This window comes from Balaenoptera borealis, assembly GCF_965194805.1.
Source record: "Balaenoptera borealis genome assembly, chromosome: 17".
Lineage (NCBI taxonomy): Eukaryota > Metazoa > Chordata > Mammalia > Artiodactyla > Balaenopteridae > Balaenoptera > Balaenoptera borealis.
This window is the reverse complement of record NC_138876.1, coordinates 32,245,289-32,266,964: the sequence shown is the minus strand read 5'-3', so window position 1 is coordinate 32,266,964 and position 21,676 is coordinate 32,245,289. Positions and strand designations below refer to the sequence as shown.

General features: G+C 39.6%; 1 protein-coding gene across 3 annotated transcripts in view; it reads right to left on the bottom strand.

Annotated features, from left to right (window-relative positions):
* Positions 1–15,179, bottom strand: part of LRP12 (LDL receptor related protein 12) — an 82,247-nt gene extending 67,068 nt beyond the window's left edge. For all 3 annotated transcript variants that reach the window (XM_082364294.1, XM_082364293.1, XM_082364295.1), the window contains exon 1: positions 14,960–15,179. In XM_082364294.1, coding sequence (XP_082220420.1) covers positions 14,960–15,038 — 79 coding nt within the window. In that variant the 5' untranslated portion in view covers positions 15,039–15,179. The remainder of the gene's footprint in view (positions 1–14,959) is intronic.
* Between the last annotated feature and the right edge of the window lie 6,497 nt (positions 15,180–21,676).

The window sequence follows — 21,676 nt, the reverse complement described above, 5'->3', positions numbered from 1 at the left end:
CTGGTTCAAGAACAGCACTATTAGGGATCATGAATGAGCTTTAAGGAGTTCTGGAATCACACATTATCACATACAACATTTTCTGTGACTGTGCATATGTGGATTAGTTTCTGAGGAAAGGACTTACATACAGTTCTTACCATATTCTCACGAGCTGGGGAGCAAGTAGGGGAAAGGGCAGGTAGAGAGTAAGAGAATTTGTGGGAGAGGTGACAAAGACACAAATCAGTTCCACTGCTAAATGAAAAAAAATTGTCATAAAAAGGAAAAATTATTTGTAAAGGCAACTAGTTTACATATGTACAACAATTATGACTTATAAGACTAAGCTGAAAAATGAGACAATTCTATATTATAGACAATTATATTGTAGAAAATTACAACTTAGAAGACCAAATTGAAGAATCTTTAAATTCTAGAATAAAAAGACAAGGATATAAAACTAAGAGAGAAAAAAGATACGGCCAGGATATCTACTATTCACTTAACGGGAGTTTTAAAAGTAGAGAACATAGGATAAAAGGCATTTAAAACACATATATGTAGGTATACATACATATACACACACACACACGATATATATATATATACCTATGTGTATATATTCACACACATATATGTACATGCACATGTATTTTAGAAAAATATCTTTAGAACATACAACTAGATATGTTCAGATAAAATGCCCATCAAATACCAAACAGTAACAATGACTGAAGATACATACTAAACACACACTGGTGAAAACGGTAAACTCCAAAGATAAAAAGAAATTTATGATAAGCTTCCAAAGGAACAAAGGAATTACAATCAAAATGGGAACTTAAAGTTACAAGATGATAAAGTAACATACACAGAATTCTGAACAGAAAATATTGGAACCTGGAATTCTATACCCAGCCAAAGCATTATTCAAGTGTGATGGCAAAATAAAGAAACAATTTCAACTGTGCACACCTAAGAATATATACAACCAATATGTATTTCTTAAGTGGGGGGATAATATACAAGAATGTACTTCAGCAAAATAGAAATATCAATCTAATTAAAGACTTCAAGAAAACTGACATAGGGCAAAGAAAATGGTAAGGGAGAGGGAGAATAAAACTTAAGGAATCAAAATAATTGCTGAGAATGAGGATGCAAATTTTAATGTAATTAATTTGGGGAAGTATTTTAACATCCTTGTTGTTTTCTATGTCTGTGTGTTTATTCTGTAAATAAGTTCACTTGTATCATTTTTTTAGATTCCACATATAAGTGATATCATATGATATTTGTCTTTCTCTGCCTGACTTGCTTCACTTAGTGTGATAATCTCTAGGTCCATCCACGTTGCTGTAAATGGCATTATTTCATTCTTTTTTATGGCTGAGTAATATTCCATTATAAATATATACATATACACACACACACACACACACACCCCACATCTTCTTTATCCATTCATCTGTTGATGGACATTTAGGCTGTTTCCATGTCGTGTCTATTGTAAATAGTGCTGCTATGAATACTGGGGTGCATGTATCTTTTCGAATTAGAGTTTTTGTCTTTTCTGGATATATGCCCAGGAGTAGGATTGCTGGATCATATGGTAACTCTGTTTTTAGTTTTTTAAGGAACCTCCAGACTGTCCTCCAGTGGTTGCACCAATTTACATTCCCACCAACAGTGTAGGAGGGTTCACTTTTCTCCACACCCTCTCCAGCATTTATTGTTTGTACACTTTTTGATGATGGCCATTCTGACTAGAGTAAGGTGACAGATACCTCATTGTAGTTTTGATTTGCATTTCTCTAATAATTAAGCAACACTGAGCATCTTTTCATGTGCCTGTTGGCCATCTGTATGTCTTCTTTGGAGAAATGTTTATTTAGGTGCTCTGCCCATACTTTGATTGGGTTGTGGGTTTTTTTTGATACCAAAAATATAATTTATAAAATAAAAAACTGATAAATTGAATTTTATCAATTAAAAAACTTCTGTTTTGCCAAGGCCACTGTCAAGAGAATAAAAAGACAAGCTATAGACCTGGGTATGTGTGTGTGTGTGTGTGTGTGTGTGTGTGTGTGTGTGTGTGTGTGTGTGTGTATTGATATCTATATAGATATAAAAACTCAAAATTCAGCAGTTAAAAAATAAACAACCAAGCCAAAAATGGGCAATGGACTTAAATACTTCATCCAAGGGGATACAAAGATGGCAAAAAAAAGTATATGAAAAGATGTTAAACATCATTAGTCATTTTAAAAAATGCAAATTCACATCAGATGAGACACTGCTATTTACCTAACAGAATGACAAACCCAGAAAATATTGACAACAGTAAGTGCTAGCAAGGATGCAGAGCCACTGGAACTTGCACATGTTGCCGGTGAGAATGCAAACTGGTACAGCCACTGTGGAAAATGGTTTGGCAGTTTCTTATAAAGTTAAGCATATATGTATAACTTATGACCCAGCAACCCTACTCCTAATTATTTATCCTAGACAAATAAAGCATATCTACACAAAAACCTGTATAGGAATGTTCACAGATAATAAATAAAATAGCCAAAAGGTGGAAACAACTCAAATGTCCTTCACCAGGTGAAGTGACCAACTGTGGTGCATCCATACAAAATGGCATATTGATCAGCAATAATAAACTGTTGTCCTGTGCAACAGTGTGGATGATCGCAAAGACTATGCTGAGTAAGGGAAGCCAGTCTCAAAAGGTTACACACTGTACACTTCTATTTATCTGAAAAAGACAAAACTATAGTAATGAAAAATAGATGGGTGGTTATCTGAGATTATGGGTGGGGAGAGGATGTGACTATAAAAGATAGCAGGAGGGAGTTTTTTCGGGTGATGTATCCTTATTTGCATGGTAGCTACACAAATCTGTAATGTGTTAACATGCATAGACCTGTACACCAAAAGGAAAAAGAATTAATTCTACTGTATATTTTTAAAAATAAAAATTAAAAAATTATCAAACTAAACAATCATCTTAAAAGCTAGAAAAACAACAAAATAAACCAAAAAAAAAAAAGAAGTGCAAAGAAGAAATTAATAAAATAGAAAACAAGAAAATCAGTAGACCATAAAACCAAGAGCTGATTCTTTAAGAAAACCTAAAATAGAGAAAACTGTGGTAAGTGTGTTCAAGAAAAGAATGACAGACAGGTATTAGGAATGACAAACGTGATATAATCACACGTAGAAAATATTTTTGAGAGCACATTACGTACAACTTTAAAGCAAATGTGGAAATGGAAATGAAATTACAATATTCTAGGAAAATATGACTTAGTATTTTTAACAAAATTGGCTCAAAGAGGTAGAAACTGAAAACATAAAGTTATTCCCCAAAAGTACCACACCCTTATAGTTGCAGGGTAGACTTCTAAAAAACCTATAAAAAACCGTAACTTCTATTATTTTAAATTTTGTTGTAGCGAGCCCCCTACTTAGGTCAGGGAACAAAAGAATAAATTTTTTAAAAATACACAAAATATATAAAAAGCGGGGATAAATCACGTATCCTAATTCGAATCCTCTGTAACACCCACATACTTCAATCACATCAAGCATCAGTTCCTTATTGTAATGCAGTGGAAAAAGTAACGCGGAGCTGAATCCTATTCAGACTGAATTTATGCAATTTTATCTGTGCTCACTCATATTTTTCATACGGCCCCTAAATACAACCATTTTATCTGGTGCTCAAAAAAACTTCTGTACCAACGCTAGAGAGAAAACTGGATGTTTTGTACTTAATGAAAGTATGCTGTTCAGCTCTGAATATTGTAAAACATGTATACTGTACTTGAAGATGATTTCAGAGAGTTTTAAAAGAACTATACTTTAGCCTTACTCACTGACATCAGAACCTAAACTGTGTGTAGTGATTCCGCTCCAGCTGCACAAATAGTAGGTTCCCCCTCCATCTCCTACCCTCTTACCAGCGTGAATAGTCTTACGTACAAGTAATCATGTCAGTGAAAACACAAGGTCATACCTTACACAGTACTGGGGCCATATTTTGGTTAACGCTGTGGCTGCTACCTTTTGAGCAAATAAGTGTGGTCTTAAAGTATTATCATCCCCAACAGACTAGAAGTGCCCATCTGGCAGAACACAGTGGTCCTTCCCCTGGACCTGAGCTCAGTCTTCATTTAGCATCTCCGTTTTACTCCACAGATGCCTCTTTCAGACATGAATTCTACTTCTCATACAACCAGTCCATTTCCACTAAGGTTATCTTATTTGCTTCTTTGGTCATAAGGCCCATTCATAAGAAGGGATTTACTTCTGACAGGCTCATCTGTATTACCTTGCTTAATGAAACAAAGTTCATCCTCACTAGGATTGAAAACATTTCTCCTGTCAGCAGGACAAGGCTGTTCATTTTTGCTTTCTTATTGTAACCGTAGCTATACAGGTCTCCTTCCCTAATCTGAAAAGGCAAAATAATCGCAACTGGAACAATAAATTTGTTTACATTGTTCTTGACCACTGAAATCAATTTTAAAAGGTGTATGTATTATAAGTGTATCTAAAAGAACAGATCAACAGATATGAAAATTGGGAAGAGGAGAGAGGAAGTCAGGTCACAGGAGAGAGAAAGAAAAGGGGTGGAGGGAGTTAGAAAGTAACTACAGACTGATTTCATAGATACAAACACTGGCAGTAACTACAGACTGATTTCATAGATACAAACACAAAGCCTTAAGAAAATTAGTCAATGTATTCCAGCAGATTAAAAGACAATATATCATTACCAACTTGTTGTGGTCTATCCCATAAATGCAAAAGTAGTTCAACATAAGGAATCACATGAATGTAATTTACTCCATTCGTGGATAAATGAATTCATTTATTCAACAAATACTGTCTGGCATGATGCTAGGTATGATTCACTCACATAATTCTGGCCCTCATAAATAACTTATGATCATCTTGGAAATGAAAACACTTATGTGTCAAAATTAAATATCTATTCTCAAAACCTTATTTTATATAGGAACTCATGTAATAGCTCCAATTTGATTAAGAATATCAGAAACCTACAGCAAGCATCACACTTAAAATTTTGAAAAAAAGGGGATGGGAACCATTAAAACTAAAGACTTAACAGATATCGACTGCAGAGTATGGACCTTATCTGGATCCTGATCCAAAAAGTTTCTAAAACTTCATGTTTATATAACAACCAGGGCAATGTGTATATGGCTAGATATGTAATGATAATTAGGAACTGTTAACTTTTTAAGTGTGATAGTGGTATTGGACTTAAGGTTTGTTTTTTGTTTTTGTTTTTTGAAGCCTTCACATCTTAGAGATACATACTGAAATAGTATTAGATTAGGTACTTGGGATTTGTTTCAAAATCATTTGCGTTTAGGGAGTGCGTGGAGGAGTGGATAAGACAAGGCTGGCCATATAATGATCACTTGTTGAAGCTGGATGTTGGGTATATCAGGTTAATTATACTAGTGTCTCTACTTTTGAATATGCTTGAAATTTCCAAAGTACAAAGTTTTAAAATTGTTTTTAATTATCAAACGCAATGGCAAAAAATCAAGCAAAAAAGAACAAAAACTAAATGCAAACACTAGAGAGAATCTACATTATCAGAAAATCTTCTATGGATACTATTATTCAACATTATTCTATTCTTTTTTTTCAAAAGTTATTACTTAATAACTTTTATTTGAAATATACATACAAAAATGCACTAATTGCAAGTTTATAGTTCCATGAGTTATCACCTCCAAAACCCGTATCTGTGTAAACCACCGCTTAGGTCAAGATATAGATTCGACCAGCAGCCCAGAAGCTTCCATGGTACCCATCTCAATCACTACCCACCCCCGCCCAACCCCAAGAGGCAACTGCTCTCCTACATTAGTCTAACTTCTAACACTGTACTCATACGGTAGCTATAATTGTGTGCCTAACATTTTTTGATCAACATGTGAAATTTACCCACCCTACCTGCAGCGGTACTTTGGGGTTTTTTCCTTATTTTTAAAAAATTTGTTCTTTTCCATTACCCTGTAATGAGAGCATCTTGTTCTCAAAACGTGGTCAGTGGACTCTTGGGAACTCCCAACACCCTTTCAGAGTTTAATAGAATACAGAAAGCTCACTGATTTGATTTCAGATTCCACATTGCAACTAAACTTTAAAAAACTACTTGTCAAGTTCTGGTGTAGCGTCAAAGAATATTCACATTTATCTGAAAAGGCTACTAAAATTCTTCTCCCTTTACAATTATCTATGTGAAGCCAGATTTCCTTCCTATACTTCAAGCAAAACATGTCACAACAGACTGACTGCAGAAGCAGACGTGAGAAATCAGCTGTCTTCTATTAAGCCAGACATTACAGTGATTTGCAAAAATGTATAGCAACGCCATCCTTCTTACTAAACTTTTTTTTTTTGGAAATTTTAGTGGTCATTTTACATATTTTTAAAACGTATGCTACTTAAGGTCACACGTAATGGGGTTGGTTTCTTGTCATTTTAAATGGGTTAATAAATATTTTAACAATCTCTCAACTTTAATTTACCATATTGAAAAACATATATATCTGCCATACAAAAAACATTCTTTGGATCCCTCAGTAACTGTGGAGCCCTGCGTCCCAAAAGTTTGAGAACTGCTGCTGTACAGTCTTCCCTTATATGAATATACGATATACCATAATTTATTCATCTATTATATTGCTGATGGACATATGGGTTCTGTCTAATCTGGAATTAAAACAAGCAAGGATGCTATGAATATCCTTGTACGTGTCTTCTGACGCACGTGACGTCCCCACTTCTGTTGAGTTTATACCAGGAGCAGAACTGCTGGATCACAGGGCATGTTTACACTCAGCCTTAATAGATACTGACTGTTTTCAAAGTGGCTGTTAAGCATTTGAAATGTGGTTAGTCCAATTGAGATGAGCTGTAAGAATAAAATTTACACTGGAGGGCTTCCCTCGTGGCGCAGTGGTTAGGAATCCACCTGCCAATGCAGGGGACACGGGTTCGAGCCCTGGTCCGGGAAGATCCCACATGCCGCAGAGCAACTAAGCCCGTGCGCCACAACTACTGAGCCTGCGCTCCAGAGCCCGCGAGCCACAACTCCTGAAGCCCGGGCGCCTAGAGCCCGTGCTCTGCAACAAGAGAAGCCACCGCAATGAGAAGCCTGCGCACCGCAACGAAGAGTAGCCCCGCTCACCGCAACTAGAGAAAGCCCGTGCACAGCAACAAAGACCCAACGCAGCCAAAAAAAAAAAAAAAAATTTACACTGGATTTTGAAGACTTAGTATGAAAAACATAATGCAGAATATTTCATTAATAATTTTGTATTGATTACATGTCAAAATGATAATATTTTAGATATATCAGGTTAAATACATTACTAACATTAATCTCACCTGCTTTTTTTAAATTTTTAATGCGGCTACTACAAAATTGAAAACTATGTATATGACTTACATTTGAGCCTCACAATATGTATCTGTTAGGCAGTGATGTACGCTCCAGGGGGAAATATGGAGAGGTAAAACAGGAAAATACCAAATGTGCATACTAAGAACAGTCTGAGGTGCTTAAGAGACAGGCACCTAGTTTTGAGGAACCAGAAGAGACTTCCCAAAGGAGGTAATATGTAAAGGAAAGCTGAAGGCTGACAGGAGTTAGCCTAGTGAAGAAAGTGGTGGAGGAAGATAAAACCAGGCAGGGAGAACAGTGTGTGCAAAGGCCAGGAGACAAGAGAACCGTGTTCAGTATGGCACAAACACGGTGGAGGGGAAGGGCATGGTGGAGGGAGTGACAAGAGACAAGAAAGGGAAAAACTAGCTACATCGTGAAGGGCCTAGTGACGCTTCTATTTTAAGAATAGGGAACTATTGGTTTTAAGCAAGAAAGTTACATAATCATATCCTCACTGTAGAAGAGTCACTCTGCTGCTCCTCTGTGTGATGTGAGTGAATCAGGACAAGACCAGAGTCAAGACTAGTTGGGGCTGTTACAATAACATAGATTAAAAACTAACGAGCCTTTACATGAAGAGAACAGCAGCAGAGAGACGCAAACCTTAGGCAAAATCACTACTCTCAAAGCTTCAGTTTCTTCTAATAATACCTACCTCAGAGTTATTTTGAGGATTTAAGAAAAGCATCTTTTTGTAAAGGAGTTCTGTATTCTAACTCTTGGTAAAAGGTTTTAGTATCACTAGAACAGGCAATAATAATTCCAAGAAACTGAATTCTATTTCAGAATATGCCAGATAAAAGATTCATGTCTTCTCCAACTTATTAAAACCTATAAGATACTTTAACAATCAATGAAATTAAGTCAGATAATTACATTTGAACGGTAAATTCCAACTATGACACATCCCACTGTGCTCCATTTAACCTCGATATGAAAAGATTAACACCATAACCCATCTCTAAAAACTGAAATTCAAGTGAATTAAAGGTAAGTATGAAGTTACTCTCATTCAATGGTAAAAACATGAATGTAAAACGATTTCACTTCTTCACCAAACTGATACTAGCAGGGCAGGGCAGTGAGTTATAAAGTATTCGAGAGAACTAGAAAACTGTTCAGTTGGCGTCATTTATTTTGAAGTTTTGGGACCTTCTAAAGTAATATATTCTGTAAATAAACTATTCAATCCAGGGAAGAAAGGTAAAAGGTCACTTTATTTTTCCAAAAATGTTTGAAGTTCTCTAATCCACCAATGCATTCTTGACTCTTCTAAGATATAGAGCAATCTTTAATTGATTACTTAGTAGAAAGCGTTTAACTTGGGCAAAAAGTCCTTGAAATCTAACTTTTATTCCACCCTTTCCTTTTTGCCTTAAGTACTTTTAAAACACTGTAGAAAGTTTTGTTCTGTACTTATTTCATAGACAAAAATGAATAGTCCTTAGAACTGAGTTCTCCACAGAACCCTTCTTAAGCCTCCCCCCTTGTAACTTAAATCCCCACTCCTTAGTGTCATATGCTATACAACTATTCACACACAATATCCCTTCTTGAACTGAGTGTTCTTAGCCTTCTCTTCTCTAGATGAAAATAAACAGAAACTTAACTTCCTAAGGGTCTAAACTGATTTACTGAATTATGAAAACAGAAATCACCCGCAACCTCTTGGCCCTTTTCTTCACTCTCACCTGATGATCTCATGTCCTAACACTTTGAGAATTCTCCGTCATCCTACTACAAAACCTACAGACCTAAGTACACTTGAACTAATATTTTCCTCCTTAACCTCTTGTGAGGAGAGAGGAAGCACCCTTTTCTTCCCTATCAAAGAAAGGGGCAATCCATACTCTTCTTTCCACCTCCACTGCTACCACCTCAGTGTCTCTCACCTGCATTACAGCCAAAACCTATCATCCCACCTCTGCTCTTGCCTACTTCTCAACAATCCACACAGTGGCAAAAGCGACTGTTTCAAAACAAAGATCACATTACGTCATTTAAACTGTGTCAACAGTTACACTTAAACCCAAACTCTTTACCATAGTTTCCAAAGCCCTGAGTTCCTGCCTAAGATTCTAGCCTCACCTTGTCACGCTTAGGACCACTGTGCTCCGGCTATGGATTTTATTTGTTTACCTGCAACACACCAGCTCTTCCACATCAGCTTTTTCCTAATTCTGGGTCCTTCACATGTTGCTCCCATGTGCAAGGCTCTCTTATCCCACTCATAACATGGTTAGCTATCCTTCAGGTCTTTCATTCTCCTCTACAAGGAAGGCTTCCTCTAACTACTCTGTGCCTGGTATTCACTATCGCTGTCTCTTGTTTGTTTTTTGTTAAAGCACTTACTACAAGTTATTCACTAGGCTGGAAGCTCCATGGGGGCAGAAACCACATCCACCAGGCTGTCGTGCCTTACATAGTGCCAGACGTAAGCAAGTGCTCGCCAAGTATTTGCTAAATGAATGAAAGAGTGAAGAGACAGACAGGATTAGGTTTCGGTCCTGGCTCTACTACTTCCTAGTGGTTTGATCTTAGATAAGTGACAACTTCTCTGAGCTTCAATTTTTCTCTTCCATAAAAAGAGGAATAAATACCTTGTAGGATTTCTAAATAAGACCTAATGAATATTAACAGGCAATGAATGAAGACCAACCACAGTATCTGAACTTAATTTAGTAAATGTTAGTTTCCTTCCCTTCCTTCTATAGTTTAGAGGGTGAGAATTCCCTAAGCTAATTTCATATTGAAACTAGAGATAGATAGATAGACAGACAGATAGACAGACCTATCTATCTATATACACATCTACTGTTGCATCTACTTAAAAGGACTAATGACATGCATCTGAACAGACAAATTGGTAACTTGTATTTGTAGGATCTAATCCAATCCTACACCTTAGAAAATGGGGAATAAGTAGTATACATCTTACTCACCCCTCCCTCAAAGGACGGGGTGGAGTGAGGAGAAAATGAAGAGAAACCAAGAAACGGGAGGGAAAGATAACCTGAGAAATTAGAAATCATTTATTCGACCTCAATTCCTAAGTTTAGAGCAACTTTCATTTACCTATAAAGACTTGTAGCAGGAACAGGATTAGTACTCATTCTGAAATTCTGAAATAAAACATTTTCTATTTGCTTAAACCTACATACATCTCACCTATATTAAAGGTATTTACCCCCTTTTTACCCTTCATTCTTTAAACTGTAATTTCATTGATAAGATGTTAAGAAAAAAACAAAAAACCCCCAAATACAAAAATGCCTCACATCAGAAAAACAAAAAGTTCTCATTGTTGCCTTAATTTCTTGATAAGCTTTAAATTTTCTAACCACAAAAATTAAGTCCTTTTTTCCCCAAACATTTTTTTAAACTACTACTCACTTTTCAGCCTGACATTTTTATGTTTTCTTCAGAGATTTTACTTTCTAGGAACCTTCTAAATCATTTACCATGCATCATTCAGATCTCCTCCATACTCTCCCTGGAACACAGGTACCCCTCTGAAAGTGGTCATTCAATACTTTCTGCCTGGTAACCACCTAGAATTTTGAGGAATGTGCTGCATACCTTTATATTCTCCCTAGGATATGGACATAATTTAGATTCTAAACCCAAGGAAGGGTTTATATTAAGCAATTAATTCAGTTTTATTCAACATATTTTATGTAATCAAGGTTGACTTTTTTAGAAGTAATTGGAATCTGGTTTAGATTATTTTTCTCATGTTCTAGTTATTTCTACAACCTTTCTAAAATTGGAACTTCTAGCCTATCCTTAAACTGGAAATTTATAAAATCCCGCTGAAAGTTCCATAAAATTCACAGAGAAAGACTCACTCATTAGACATAAGATGCAAGAGTAAAAAGAATATGCTATGCTCCCACAACATCTAGAACAGCAGTGTGTACAGAAAGAACTTTTGACTATAATCAGCTGAAAACCAGTTTAAAGATATTTTGTCATAAGTCAGTCAGTACATGTCAGGGAGAGTTCTTACTGCTCCCAAAAGCTCTAGCAGCAAGTAACCGAAGACTTTACCACCTACAACTCTTCAAGGCTACTGTAAAATGATATACAAATACAGCAAACATTTAAAATTACATTTTAAGGCTTCATCTAGGGCAGTGCTTTTACAAACTAATAACTGTATTCTATAATTCCAAAATTACTTTAATGAGTCCAAACCAGTAAATGAAGAAAGGAAGCAGGAGAGAAGGGAGGTGAAATAGACTAGAAAACATCAGAGTACATCACAGGTAGTACCAGCAAGTATTATTTCATGAACTTTGTTTTGTTCTGTATACTGGGAGTAATATAAAATGTATTTTAGGTATTTTAATCTTCTAAAAAGATTAGAAAACACTGATTTGGGAGACAGAGTGGAAAAGGATAAAGCAATGAAACTGCCATAATTATCAAATTATGGCTTGGGAGGTTAGCAAGACTGACAGCTTCTATTGACTAGGAGACAGTTTGGGAAACCTCCACACATTTTAACAGCCAGATATCCCCATGTGAGATATGAAGAAGCACCTTCTCCTCTTACAGCAGGCCTAACACATGCCCAGCAAGGTCACAGCTGCCCCCACTAACTGTTCTTATCCCTTCAAACTTCCAATGGCAGAGGTCAATCTTTACCTTCTCCTAACTCTCAGGAACATTCGGTGCAGTTAAGCTACAGCAGCTCCTGAAAGATAATTGTTGGTCTTTGAACAACTACTCCTAGAAAACATTAACTGTATTCCATATCATAATCTAGAGTTTCAAATAAGGCTTTGGCATTCAGAAAAGTAACTTGGAAGTAAAACAGTCATACTATTCCACTAAAACAGTCACATATATTAGTCATATAGTCCACTAAAATGGTCATGTGAAGAAACTAAGCACCAAAATAGAAAGATTACTTTTAAGGTATTTGAAATGTTTCAAAGATTCAAGGCACAACTTGGAGCCATTTAATATTACAGTTTAATAGATAAGAAAGAGTCACTCTGTGAAGAGTTAGTATTGGAACTGCCCAAATATCAGCCAATCAACCTGCATTTTTTTCACTGGGTCTAAGTTAAGGGTTACTCTGAATATTCAGTTGCATTAACAGAGGTTTCTCATTATTTTTGAAGCCACTTTGAAAAAAACACACATTTTGCTGTATAAGGGACAGTTTCATAAATTACAGTGTATATTTGTTCTAAAGGCTCAGAACAGGTGATGGGTACTTCTCAGGACGCATCCACTCCTCATCACAACTACTGCATATTCAAGTAAAACAACCCCACTATTGATATGAAAGCACACACCCCCCCCACCCCCGCCACACACACACTATTATTATAGCTGCTTCTTCTCTAATATAAATCCACACAGGACAGAAGAAGACAAAAAGTGCAGCAATAAAGAGAATTTCCCCAAATGCAGAGTGAAGGGTTCCTTTAATCTCTGCTCACAGTTTAGTGTCCCGCCTGGCTCACTACCTCCTTTTTCTTTACACTTTGAAACTTGCTGTGTGGCTTGCGATATCAACCCTTAGCATAATCACTTGCTAGTTTTATAATCTGACCCCACACTGTTGGAAAAAGTAGCTTCAGTCTTTGCCTACTAACAATTCCTCACTAAACACAAATCCCCAAAACATAAATATCTGATAAGCACCTACCAGAAAGTCATTTTGTGTACAAGTACAAAAGGATGCACCAAGACAAATTCGGGGGTTCACAGCCTCTTATCCCTAGAGGCAAAAAGACTTCTAATTCAAACACTAATGACATAGCTCTTAATGAAAGCAGTACGAAAAGAACCTGTTTATTTATCCAATCTTATCAGACATCGCTAAGACTCAATTCTGATTATAGTAGAGGACAAAGCTGGACACTCTTAATCACCCTAGATTAAAGATGCCTCTAGCTTTCTGCTCTCTCCTGGGCCATTACACCAAACCTAGAGTAGAGCTACACCCACCTTCAGGCTAGAAGAAACACATAATAGCTTATTGATCTCTGGTGCAGACCCAAACCCACAAGTCACCAAGCAAGTAGGGATCACAGCCACTTGATGCAACTAACAATCAGAAGTCATGCACTGGGTTTTCCGTTCAAATAAGCACGCCATTGGCAATTACCACATCAAATGTGGGCCAACTCCTCCCAAACAAAAATAAAAATATATTAATCAGGTCAGAGAGCAATACATTCTGAACCACACAGAAAAACCACTATTTCTTGGTTGGCAGTAAATGTCAATTTCAGTTCATTAAATTCTTCATTTCGTGTAATTTCTCAGGTTTTAAAAGTTACCGTGACATTCAATTCCATACATAAATGCTTTCAAAAGAGGTAATACTTACTCGTAAATTACATGTTGACTGAACTCCATCCCCACCACCATTAGGGGAATTAAGTGTTTGTGGCAAATGACTTAGACTTTTCAGAAGTAAAATTTACCAAAGAATGGTAACTTCTAATTATATTCTTCTGAAGAAATCAAAGCACCACTCCCAAAAGTAAAGGTTAACTGTGTTCTCTGAAACCAACTATACAATGTTTTTAACTGATGACCAAAAACAGTCAAGTCAGAAGTGGAACTCAAGTCTCTCAAGCAATGAATGTTCTTCCCAATTAACTCCTTTTAGCTCTTGTTCTGACCCCTGTGTACTACGTAAAGCTTGGTCCTTACTCATAGCCTCAGCCGTCTCTTAACCTCAAAGGAATATATGTAATACAATCCACAGACTGGAATAAAGCAACAGTGACAACATTAGCGGACAATGATGGACGAAATGCCAAACGAACCGGGAGTCAGGGCAGACATGTACGCCCTAAGAGGGAGAGACTGAGGTGGGGCTGGAAACTATTTTCTGGCCTTCTCCCGCGTGCTGCTCCAGAGAAAGGGGCAGGATCCTGCATGCTCGCCATCAGCAGAGCCCCCGAAGTGCAGGGATGGGAAAAAAAGAGTGGGCTGCTTTGCCAGGGAGTGGGGAAGGTGAGGGATCGGTGCGGTGTGAATTCCACTGGGGAGTGAACTTCCTGGCCCCGGGAGGCTCGGGGGTGGCAGGACGGTCCCGGCCAGCGGCGAGGGGCGACCTCCCTTTCTTTCTCCCACAGTCGTACATCTTTGTGTGTGTGGGTTATTCAAGGGGCTACGAGTCCTCGAGGAGCCAGCCGGCCACCGTGGCCCTCCAGCCCAGGTCGGGAAGTCCGTCCACCACCCTCTAGCTCCCCGGGGGCTCCCCGGGTCCGGGACGCCCAAACACCCTCCAACACCCCGAGGGTCTGGAGACAGACGAATGGACCAAAGCATCTTCGTGTGTGGACACCCCCTCCGCTACATCCATCCCTCGCCGGGTCTTTGTCCCGCAGGCGGCCGGGGTCTCTGCCGGTTCCTCGGGGAGCCCCCTGTCCTGGAGGCCTCGGGGCCCGGGGTCGCCCCAGCTTTGTTCAGTGAGCGGGGCGCGGGGACGAGGACACTTACCGTACACCCCGGCGAGGAAAAGCAAGACCAGCGCAGACCTCCACCGCAGAGACTCTTTTGTGCTCCAGCGACGGGCCATATCCACGGCAGATGGAGCGAGCGAGAAGGAGATGGAGGAGGCGGAGGCGGAGGAGGAGGAGGAGCTGGGGCCAGACGCCGCCGCCACCGAGCCCCCGGCTGCTCCCTGCGCTCTCCGCGGCGGCGGGAGGGGGAGGGGCCGCCGCCGTCGCCGCCACTGCCGCCGCCCGCGCGCGCTCCCTCCCTCTTGCTGCCTCCCTCCGGCCCCCCTTCAGCAGCTCGCCGGCTCCCACCCGGGGCGGCGCGAGAGTCCTCCACGGGACGGCTCTCCCGGGAGCCGGGGTAGCCAGCGCCGGTACGAGGTGAGGGGGCGGCGGACGCGCGGCTCCAGCCACGCGCCGCATAGGCTAGTCGGCGCCGCCACCCGCCAGACAGCGCGAGCCGGCACCCGCGCCCATCCGTGCGATCGGCAATCCCCTGGCCCGCCTGCCTTGGTTCCCACCCCGCGCTCCGCTGCACTTTCTAAGTCTCAGGGCCGCTTTCCCCGTGACTGGAGCCGGAGGAGCAAGGCAGTGCCAATAGATGAGCGAGCGAGAGAACGCGGGTCGATGGGTTCCCTCGGACTGGGAAGTGGGGCTGGCTTCGGCGCTTCGCCGCAGTCCGAGGTCTCGGGGCTGCCCCTGCGGGTTGTATGAGGACGTGTTGGGTGGCGGAGAGTGGCTGCGTGAGCGAGGAGAGTGGGTGTTCGGAGGCTGGGAACTTGGGAGTTACTCTCCCCTACCCCTCCCTTCCTCCACTTAACCCGCGCGGAGCTCGGAGTGGGTGGGCGCAGGTTAGTGCCGAGACCCCGGCCACTGGTCGCTGTGAATGCCTGCTGGGGCTGGACGCCCACGCTCGAGGTGCCCGCGATGAGCCGGGCAAGGTTGGAGTGCGGAGCACTTCCAGCCTGGCGTGGAGGTGGCTCTGACATCCCACGGGGGACTTGAGCTGGGCCGGGATGTTCGGCTGGAGCCACCTCAGGGGTCGGGAAGTGGGAGAGGGGTTCACTCAGCGACCCGTGATTTCTCTAAACATCTTTCTCCATCCCAAGAAGTGTGACTCCTCCTTCCCTTACTTCTCCGTAGCACTTTCTAAATACAATTGTAGTGACACTGGCACGTCAGACCTTCCGCCTTGTATTTGTAAAGTGTTTTGTCGACACGTCTCATCTCCCCTACTAGATTATCATTGGCCTTTACATGCACTCTCCGGGCTATTCAAGGAAGACCTACAATGCACTACGCTGTCCAATTGACATAGGTTATCTCTTTTTAGTCTCTAACAACCTTGTGATATAAATATTATTATCCATATTTTATAGATAAGAAAACGAGATAGGTTTAATTATCCAAAATAGTGTAACAAATGAATGGTTTGAAACAATTTTTCTTATTCCAAATTCAAGGCTGTTTCCTCTCTACTGCAGTGTACTCTAGCACAATGCTTAGTGCGTAGTAGGTAAATATTAAAATTTAAGATGAATTTCTTTGAAGGTACATTTAGTCTTTCCCTCTATCCGCTACCGATTTGTCCCCTTTTAGATTTTTTTTTTCCAGGAAATGGTATTACAAACGGTGAAAAAATTAACAAACAATGCAAAACCCAATAATAACAAATCTTGTATCATTTGGCAAAACAAACAAAATCTAGAGCTCCAAACATGTTTTGTACTCTCGTTGGAGAAAAAGGAGGAGCTTCAGTGTACTTCATTTAACAATCAGCAGTTGTCTGTCCTAGTTTTAGGATTTGAGATTCTACTTGCTTGATTCTTGAGATCTGTTTCCAGAAATTGCGCTGCCATGACCACTGTGTTTAGAACAGGTCACAAACAAAATGAAGAGAGACTGCACGGCATCTTTCTCCACTTTTACCAGTCAAGGGACCCCAATCCCAAGACAAGAGGCACACTGCTGTCCTCCATCCCTTGACTCTTGTATTCACACCCCTCTCACCCTTGCACTTGCTCATCCACCCAGACCTGTCTTCTGAGACTTATCGAGTTCTCAAACCTTTTGGTCTCAGGGGCCCTTTAAAAACACTTAAAATTTGGTGAGGACTCTGAAGAGCTTTTGTTTATGTGGATCATAGCTACTGATGTTTATCATTTAGAAAATAAAACAATTTTAAAATATGTGTAAATTTACTTAAAATAAAAAATGCATTACAGGTTATCTCTATTTTCCAAAACAAAAAAATGTAGTGAAATGTGTGGCATTGTTTCCATCTTTGTAAATCTTTAATGTCTGGCTTAATAGAAGACAGTTGGATTCTCATATCTGCTTCTGCATCCAATCTGTTGCAATATGTTGTGTTGGTTGAAGTATATGAAGAAAATCCAGATTCACAAAGATATGTGTTGATAATTGGCAAAGAGAGGACGTCATGTACCTCCCCAGTGTCCTCAGATAAAATTTTGAGAACTGTTCATCTAGGTGTCTATCTTAACACCTTCAAAAATCTAAGTATTTTGTTTCTTGTTGGGAAAAAAATCTGATAAATATTCATTCTAAGGTATTAGAAGCTGAGCGCTTCAGTGTTCACCAACCAAGGGTATTCATGTTTCACGAGGGAACATTTTATTTATACAAAATCTAATCCTAATAGAATATCAGACATTTGTAAGCAGCAGGGCACAGAGTAGGTATTCAGTATTACCCTTTTTATTACCTAATCTATTGAGCTGAGTACCTAGATGTCTACTATTAGGCTAATATATCAAATAAGTCATATATGAGAAAGCATTTAGAAGTTTATAAAACTATATAAAGTGGTCAGTATTTTCAACAGTTCTATTGCAGCTGGAGTGCTGATTTAACTTGGCCAACGTTCTGATCTACACCCTATAAAGCATAAAGCATTCTCCTGAGACTCCTGTGGTTCTTAATCTCGGAGTCCCTGGATCTATAGATGTGTTTCAAGGATCCTGAAATTGTATGAAATTTTGTGCTCACTTTTTTTTTTAGGTAGAAGATTTGTTATTTTCAGCAGATTCTTGAAGGGCTGTATCAATCATTTAGAAAGAATGTTTAAGAAAAATTGAACGAGGTAGCTACTTGAGTTGCTTCTTAATCCTTTTCCAAATGGTTCTCAAACTCCTCAGGTACATGCATTTGGGAGAGGAGAAGTACATGGACTATTTCTTTTCCCCTTGACATATTCTGAAAAGAGCCACCCGCGCTCCTCCACTTTATGGAGATGTACCCTTACATAATCCTTTTGTTTTGATTTTACACTTCTCTTTCCTCCCTACTTGGCTATCACCATATATGACGGTTTAATTTTCACTCTTGTTACTAATAAAAATTCCTTCCTTCCTGGTGTAGACCCTGCTCCATTTAGTAGCCTTTGAGAACCTCGTCCACACCCAGTGAGGTTAGACTGGGAATTTAAGTCTACCACTGAGCATTATCTTTTATTGGAAAGAAAATTGATGGTAGTGGTTTTTCTACTTGGCATGCTGCCAGGCAAAGCTGACTCTTTTAACTCCCCCTCAAAGGAATATTATTTTAAAAAAGAAAAAACAAACTTGATAAACACATATAAATAACTAGGAGGGAAAGAAAATTTTTTTTAAAGATTGAAGTTAAATAAATGAGAGATCTTTACAAGCAAATTGTAATTTCCATTGGAGGTGAATAATAGAGGGTAGCAAATGAGATCCATCAATCTAGGCAACTTCTATACCAGTTTCCTAGCACATTTATTGTGGTTATTATTTATTATGTTCTGTGCTCTGACAGCATACCCCAGCATTGTACCAGGTAGTCAAAGGCATAATCCTGGCTATAAATTAAATAACCCTAGTCCACACAGATTGACCTTCATGAACTCAACTTCTTAACTGCAAAACCTGATCGTAGAGCATGCATGAATTTACAGGGCTAACAACATCTGTCTCTTGTAGCCATATGAATCAGTTGCACCTACCAAGAAACAAGGAGGGAAAGGGGAATTAACTACAGACATTGGCTTTTATAAAGAGGTACACTGGGCTTCCCTGGTGGTGCAGTGGTTAAGAAACCGCCTGCCAGTGCAGGGGACATGGGTTCGATCCCTGGTCCGGGAAGATCCCACATGCCACGGAGCAACTAAGCCCGTGTGCCACAACTACTGAGCCTGCGCTCTAGAGCCTGCAAGCCACAACTACTGAGCCCACGTGCCACAACTACTGAAGTCCCGCGCCTAGAGCCTGTGCTCCGCAACAAGAGAAGCCACCGCAGTGAGAATCCCCTGCTCGCCGCAACTAGGGAAAGCCCGCGCGCAGCAACAAAGACCCAACACAGCTAAAAATAAATAAATAAACAAATAAATAAATAAAGAGATACACTGAGTGTTTTGTTGTTTAACTGCTAGGTTTCAAAATGTACATAACTGTTTTTTAAGTTCTTCCCATGATTGATTGAGATTATGAACTGGAAATGCTTGTGGGATGGAATCTTATTCCCTACGAGCCCATCAGAAGTGAATTTAGCAACTGTGATGGCAACTCAAGGACTCTTATATTGCTAATTTCAGGCACATACAACTTAACTGTTTGTACTCTGCCCGAGTGCAAAAAGGATTTGAGGTCCCCAGTGTTATTTGGCAATATAGTATATTGTAGTTATTAAACGTATAGGCCTTGAGAATTTAACAGAGCTGAGCCTGACCCAGGTGGTTAACCCTGGTCAAGTAACCTAACCTTATGTGCTTCATATTGCCACCAAAAAATGGGAAAATATGGGGGCCTCATTAAATTATCTGCATGCCTTAAATGAGATAATAATAATTGCTAACATATATTGAGTACTTACAGTATGCTACACCTTTAGTTCTCAAACAATCCTATGATGTCAATACAGTTATTATCTCCATGTTTCAACTGAACAGACAGACAGAGGTTCAGTAGGTTTCTCAAGAACACACAAGTAGTAAATGATCAGCATTTAAACTCAGGCAGTGTGATTCCAAACATGCACTTTTAATCATTCTACCACGTTTCATGTGAAGTACTTAATACAGTGCCAGGCACTTAGTAGGTGCTCAATAAATGGCAGCTACTGTTATTAAACATATAAATAACATAAGCAAAAGAGTCCTTATTCTCTAATCTCATACAATTTAAAATGCAGTGTAAGTAGTAATTTTCTGTCTTCCTTTTTCCTAGAAGTAGCTGATACTCCCCTGATTTTGGTTTAAGTTAGACATAAGCCTCTTTTAGATTTCTTTTTAAAAAGAAAAGTCAATCTTTAAAGTTTTATTTCCTTGAGTTTTGGAAAACATGAAGCAAGCATCAGTTAGATGAAATATAAGTCTGGTTTTTTGCTGCTTGTACTAAAATTTTTTTTCAGTGACCTTGTAGTCATCATTTATACTTTCCTTTGAAGATCGGAGAATCTTAGATTGCTTATTGCCCTAATCTTCAGAGAAGATCTATGACAGATTTTTCTGATCCCGAAGAATACATCAAATCATATGAAACTGCTTAGTTATCAGGCCATGAAAACAGGTCATTTCTACTAAAGAATAGATTACTCCAGCGTCATCATGAAAAGAATATTCTCCTTGGAAATACCCAGGCAGGTTTGCATTTTGAATATGTACCAGCTGTGATGGAAAAGAACAGTCTAATCCTTTCGATTTCTGTAGTCTACTGCTTCACTTGCACAGCAGGGGATGTGAAAGAAATGGTATCAAAAAGCATTTCAATATAAAAATTTTATTCTCATACTCAATAAAATGAATTAAGTGACTGAAGAAAAAAGTTAAACACTTCAGAACATTATGTCAGTTGGTTCTGGTCACCAGGGCAGTTAACTCTAGTCACCACAACTTTTTTCCACATTATGACTAGCTCTGCTTAAGTATAGACACTCCTGAGATGGAAACCCCAATTTATAAATACTCACATATATAAAATTGTATAAAATACTTTAGCTCTTTAAATGTATGACTTAAGGGCAATTAATGGCAATTGGCAGGTAGAGAGCAAGTGATATGGCCGCTGCTTTAGCGGGCCCGTGAATGAGAAAAAGGACACAGTCCCAGAGCAGCTGTGCTGACGGTGCTTTCTCTGCATCAGATTCCCAGCAGTAATAACCTTCAGTACTCCAGGGACCGGGATATGTGGGAGGATGCTGTATTCCAAGAAGTCTGTTCTCAGTGTTATCCATCCTCATCAGAACCATTGACCTATTCCCTCAGGAGATTCCTAGTACAGGTTTCAGACCTGTTCTGGCAAACCACTTAATGGGTACCCCTCGTTAACTCAGAATTGAGACCTGGGACAGCCTCTGAAGATTGGAGAATTCACTAATCCCATCTATGGCCCCTGGACTGGCACATTTGCTAATCTGAAGAGTAGAACCAGCATATTCAGATTCTCCCATCTTCACTGAGGGAGGTGGATAAAGGAAACGAGAGAAAGCTCCAATGAGACAGGGTCATTTATCTGTTGTGTTCACTGTATCTTCAGCACCTCGAAGAGGGCCTGTCTCCCAGTAGACGCTCAGGAAACATTTGTTGAGTGAATGAATAGGGAGTTCAGAAATGAAATAGATCCCTGGGCGAAAAGGAGAAGGAAAGCTGTTGGTCAGTGTCATATTGAGGAGAAAGGACCCATGCTTGTCCTGTCATTAGTGCCCAGGTGGCCTGCAGAGAAGGTAGCTTGCTTTGGAGCTC